The sequence below is a fragment of the Petaurus breviceps genome, unplaced genomic scaffold (assembly GCF_028583685.1).
Source record: "Petaurus breviceps papuanus isolate PSGF00001 unplaced genomic scaffold, PetGlider_PUasm1.0 209, whole genome shotgun sequence".
NCBI classification, from domain to species: domain Eukaryota; kingdom Metazoa; phylum Chordata; class Mammalia; order Diprotodontia; family Petauridae; genus Petaurus; species Petaurus breviceps.
In genome coordinates, this window is record NW_027185854.1 from 1,709,201 (window position 1) to 1,715,041 (window position 5,841).

Genomic DNA, 5,841 nt, shown 5'->3' on the forward strand with positions numbered 1-5,841 from the left:
TCTTTCTTTCTTTCTTTCTTTCTTTCTTTCTTTCTTTCTCCCTCCCTCTCTCCCTCCCCCTTCCTTCCTTCCTTCCTTCCTTCCTTCCTTCCTTCCTTCCTTCCTTCCTTCCTTCCTTCCTTCCTTCCTTCCTTCCTTCCTTCCTTCCTTCCTCTCTTTAGTTCTTTCCTTCCCACGTTATTGTTATTATAGGGATTACTGTTAGAAGAGGTGTTTGGTTCTAGGGTTGCAGGAAAGGAGGGTCCTGGGGATTCTAAAAAAGAGCAGCCGGGACTGTATCTTCGGAACTGACAAGGTCCGCTAGCCTCTCTGCCATTGGCTCCTGGCACGTTGGCGTCTGTCTCTTCTGCCAAAGCCACCAATGGGGGCCGCGGGACGGCCGCGATGTCGCAATAAAGGGGGTGAGAATAAAACACGGAGGGGGGAAAAGCGGCGGCAATGGCCGTGACGTCACGGGAGGGAGTCATTGGAGCCCGAGAGGAGCCGGATTACAAGGGAAGGAGCCAGGCAGTGGCCAGAGTCCGCCCCGCGCTGCGCCTCCTCCTCCTCCTCTTCTTCCTCCTCCTCCTCCTCTTCCTCCTCTTCTTCCTCCTCCTGCTGCAGCTGCTGAACCACAACTTTCCCAGAAAGTTCAATAACTCGGCACCAGAGCGGCGGAGCCCCGAGCCCGGGCCACCTCGCGCCTCCTTGCAGCCGTGGAGCTCTGCTGGCTGCCCCTTCCCGCCTCTGTCGCAGCCCCACCTTGCGCTGCCCGCCTCCGCCTCCGCCGCCTCCGCCGCCGCCTCCACCCAGTGCCCTGCAGCAGCCCCGGGCAGCGGCGACGGCGGCGGCGGCGGCGGCGGCAGCTAGGTCCTCCCTCCTCGACACACCCGCCTTGGCTCACACTGAACCACACAGCCAACGCCACGTGTTCAAGGAGTGCTGAAATCGCTTCTCCGATTCCTCCGTATCATTTTTTGTAACTTTTCTTCCCTCCCTTTTTTTCCCTACCTTCTTAAAAAAAAGTTGTGTCCAAAAGCTTCCACTGGTGGCCCACTCCCCACTCCTACCCCTTCCACAGCCCCCGTTTCCCTTCCTTGTCCTTTCTCCCAGACTTGTTTTTTTTTTCCTTAAAAGGCAAGAATAAGTGTGCATTTTATTAGACCATCGTTATTATTTTTAAAGCCTTTCGCTTTATTGTGTGCCCCGGGGCGGCGGTTGCCCCCTTTCCGAGTGCCGTACGGCGGATGGAGACAAGCCCCATGTAGAAATGACAGCCATGGAAGGGGCAAGTGGGTCTAGTTTTGGAATAGATACGATTCTGTCCAGCGCCAACTCTGGCAGCCCGGGTGTGATGAACGGAGATTTTCGTCAGCACGTTGATGGCCGGAGCACGGATTTTAGGAGCCAGGCCACCCCGTCCCCCTGTTCCGAGATTGATACAGTAGGAACTGCGCCTTCGTCTCCTATCTCCGTCACCCTGGAGCACTCGGAGCCCCACCTGGTCCAGGACGGCATACAACACCATCACCATCTCCATCACGGGCAGCCGCCGCCGCCGCCACAGCAGCAGCCGCCGCAGCCGCCACAAAGTTTGCAGCCTTCCCCCCAGCAGCAGCCGCAGCCGCAGCCGCAGCCACCGTCTCAGCCGCAGCAGCAGCCGCAACCCCCGCAACTGGGCTCGGCCGCCTCGGCCCCCAGGACTTCTACGTCTTCTTTTTTAATTAAAGACATTCTGGGCGACAGCAAACCGCTGGCCGCTTGTGCACCGTACAGCACCAGTGTCTCGTCTCCCCATCATACCCCGAAACAAGAGGGGAACGCAGCCAACGAGAGCTTCAGGCCAAAACTCGAGCAAGAAGACAGCAAAACCAAACTCGACAAGCGCGATGATGTGCAGAACGACGTCAAATGCCACGGTGAGTCCGAATCTTGCGGGGCCTTCCCGCACGCTCACTGGCTCCTTCTCCCCCTGTGTATCTTTCCCTTCATTCTTCTCCCTGGGCTTTCTGCGAATCGTTTGCGGGTGGTTTTGATTCCAGTAGGGTTTTGTTTTTTTGTTTTTTGTCTTTCATTGGAATCGCCAAGTGTCACTTCCCAACGAGTTGGTGGCCTGAGTTCGTCTTCAGGGTTGTTCGGGGTGCCTGTCTAAAAGTTCCACGCGCGCCCTGCATTTACAACCTCAACAATATGTCTTGTCTCTGTCCCCTTTTCTCTTTTTATTCCTCATATTGAACCCTTCCTTCCTTCCTTCCTTCCTTCCTTCCTTCCTTCCTTCCTTCCTTCCTTCCTTCCTTCCTTCCTTCCTTCCTTCCTTCCTTCCTTCCTTCCTTCCCTTTGGCTTTCTCCCTACCTCTTTTTATCTCTCCTTTAAAAACAGCAAAAAGGGTTCGGCTAAAATTTTGTAGTTGGGGGGGGGAGATCGTGTGTTGGGGGAAAGAAAATTAGACCTTGTTGTGTTGTGTCTGGGAGTGTGTTTGCAACCTGGTGTTTATTTTTTAAAATGCAAATGCCTTTCATTTTCTTCCATGTTTTCTAAACACCAATCATGAGGATTTAGCAGCACTTAATTAGTATGAGAAATTTTCAACTTGATTTGTAAGGGGCAACTTTTGGGGGAGATTATGATTCAGATGACAAAGATGGTATTATTTTAAGAGACTGTTCTCTCCTTGAGTCTCTTTAAACCCAAACACACAAATTCTTTGCTTTTGCTACTGTAAATCAGCATCACGGAAATATTTTTTATTCCTTAAAGGGAATTGAGAGTTGGTGTTAAAATGTAAACAACTACAACTTCAACAACAAACACAAATACAACAATAACAACAACGATATGCAGAGCACGCATTCACGGAGGAATGGAATTTGTGTGTTCGTGAAAACAACAGAACAATAAAAATTAAATCCTTTCTCTTTAAATGTCGAACGATAACAAAAATAATCACTTCTCACTGACCATGGGGTTTGCATGGGGAGACAGTTTCCACTGTTCTAAGAGAGAATATATTTTTCTTATTGGTGTTCTGATTATTATTTTAAAAATCCTCATCTTCGGAAAAGCAGAGCAGTGGCTAGCTGGGAGACTGAGATGTGAGACATTCATTTTGCTATTTTAACATTAGCATAATAGTGGCCAAAACAGATGTACAGTCTGGTCTGGCGATTTTTTGTGCACCAACCTCCCCAGTGGGTCAATTAGAGAGATTATTGTTCTTCCTGCAGGGAAGATCAAGGATCGCTGCAAAAACTGGTACAAACAGAGATGGATTGACATATCGATTTCCCAGCATTTCAGGAAAGAAAGAAAAAAAAAAACAAAGTTGACAAATAGAATCCGGAAATCTTAGCGCTGTCACCTGGACGTGCTCAGCGATTGGGAGCTCAACTTGGTGTCCGGCTGACATATTATTTCTGAAATATTCAGAGATCTGATGAGAGTAGTCCCTAAGTGTTGTTGTTGTTACTATTATTATTGTTATTATTACTACTATAACATCTCAAGTGCCTGAAAAGGAAGAGAAAAAACTTTACCATTTACCCGCAGATAAAATGGCCAGAGCCCCTTTCTTTCCAAAATCCATTCATTCATTGGGGGAAAAAATGCAAGGAATTGTAATTCAGAAAAGAAACCGTTATTCGATTATTACATGAAAAGAAACAGAAAATATACCTATTCCCTCCCCATAGAACAGTATTCTCCCACATATATTTTCGAAAATGTAGGAATCTTTTTTCAGGAATAGGCCTTCCCAACCAAAAAGTCACTACTTAGGTGGAAAAAATTCTCCCTCTCTCTACACTGCGGAAAAACTGGAGCCTGAGCCGATCCCAAGGGCTTGGGGTCATTGATGCTTAGCCCCCTGAGATCTGTCTGCGACGGGTTCTATGGGGCTGTGTGTGTTTGTGTGTGCGAAAGAAAAAGACTTCGGTTTTCCCTCTTAGTTCTTAACTGTGGCTATGAATGGTTTTTCCTTGTAGGAACAAAGGAAGAAGGAGACCGGGAGATTACAAGTAGCCGGGAGAGTCCCCCAGTCAGGGCCAAGAAACCTCGGAAAGCTAGAACCGCCTTCTCAGATCACCAGCTTAACCAGCTGGAGCGGAGTTTCGAGCGACAGAAGTACTTGAGTGTGCAGGATCGCATGGACCTTGCCGCCGCGCTCAACCTCACCGACACGCAGGTTAAGACCTGGTATCAGAACCGGAGGTAAGGGAGGCCCCGGCCCAGGAGAAGCAAGAGAGAAGGCGGGGTGGGGAGTCAAGAGGTAATGGGAGTCAGCTTCTCTCGAAAAAGCCCATGACGTTCAGAAAACTGTAATCTTTCTCTGACCTGGAACTCTCAACTCCGAGGGCCACCCTTCCCAGACTGTGGGACAGGTGGGACCAGTTCTTCAACTTCATTTCCTTCCCTAGCCCTTCCCTTCGCCAGGCAAAGCGTCTCAGCAGCAGTAAAGGGGGTGGAGGTGGTTGGGTATTGAATCTTCTCTCCTTAGAAGCTAATGAGAGAAACGTCCTATTTTTGGTACAAAGTACCCCCACCTAACCTCCTTATGAGAGTCAAGAACGTTGCTTGAGATGTTTAAAACGAAAAAGTTCTTTTTTATTGATTAGGATTTACTTTTTTACACAAAGAAACAGACTCAGGAGTATCTCTCCCCTCTCCCCCCAAGACTCTCCTCATAACAATCTGAGTATCTGTTATGTAGACTTGGGAAAAATAAGGAAATAAAAATGGTGAGCCTTTACAAGTGACAGTGTATATAGATCAGACACGTGGGTATGTCTATGGCATAGGTCTCTTCATTTAATTATATACATACACTATCTCCATATTTATGAATAAAAGGTGTGTTATCTATCACACATCTTGATACCTTTTTTTCCTTTCTTAGCTTCCCTCCCCCATTTCTGTGCTTTCCATTTCAATTGCTCCGTCACCCACCCCCATGTAAAACTTCCTCTGCCACACAGGAAGAAGGAAGGTTGCAAAGGTGGTAATTTATATCACTGGGCAGCAGAATCCTAAAGCTTTTGGAGGTCCAGGCTTCTCATCTCACTAGGAGAAGGGTCCAGTCAAAATAATCGCCCCATCCACACTCTCTCAGCTCATGGGCAGGAAAAATTATTTAATTGGGCAAATGACTAAGGGACCAGAGGCAGTGTTTACCCTCTCTGTGTACCAGTGACAAGCTATACAAGGACACACAAACCCTAGACATGTTAATTGATTTAGAAATAGCTAATCTTGTGATCGTTATGATGTCTCTTGTGTCTAACTGCTCAGAAAAGGGACGGGGGAAACAAAGTCTCAATGTTATTATAGTTAACTCTGCAGTGGTGTAGGTCTTTGGAAAGGGCTTGAAGCACAGTATGGGGAGTGGGTTGTGGATTTAAGCAAGGGGGAATTGGCTATGTCTGTGTGCCTATCTCTGTCTCTCTGCCTCTCTGTCTCTATGTGTCTGCGTCTTTACTCCTGACTCCATCTGCATCTGCAGCTGTGTCTCTATCTTTACCTCTATCTCTGCCTTGATCTTGGTGAGTTATGTCTCTGGTTTGTATTCTAATCATCTAGAAAGTGAGACAGGGGAACTGCGTCCAGTTGTTATCTTTGCCATAATTTTCTGTCTCATTACATACGGTTTCAGCCACCCTAATTCTGTCGGAAAACATTAGTGTCATTTGGAGCCAATCTAAACAGGCGCCATGTTTATTAATTTGGCTGGAATTGCTAAGTATGGGTCTACCAGCTCTGCATTAACAAGGCATTGAATTTAAAAAAAAAAAAAGACTTCTCTTCTCTTCTCTTCTCTTCTCTTCTCTTCTCTTCTCTTCTCTTCTCTTCTCTTCTCTTCTCTTCTCTTC

General features: G+C 47.5%; 1 protein-coding gene across 1 annotated transcript in view; it reads left to right on the forward strand.

Moving 5' to 3' along the window:
• The first annotated feature begins 1,249 nt into the window (after window positions 1–1,249).
• Window positions 1,250–5,841, forward strand: part of LOC138165467 (barH-like 2 homeobox protein) — a 6,528-nt gene continuing 1,936 nt past the window's right edge. Inside the window, exons 1-2 of the mRNA XM_069093831.1 lie at window positions 1,250–1,898; window positions 3,961–4,186. Coding sequence (XP_068949932.1) covers window positions 1,250–1,898; window positions 3,961–4,186 — 875 coding nt within the window. The remainder of the gene's footprint in view (window positions 1,899–3,960; window positions 4,187–5,841) is intronic.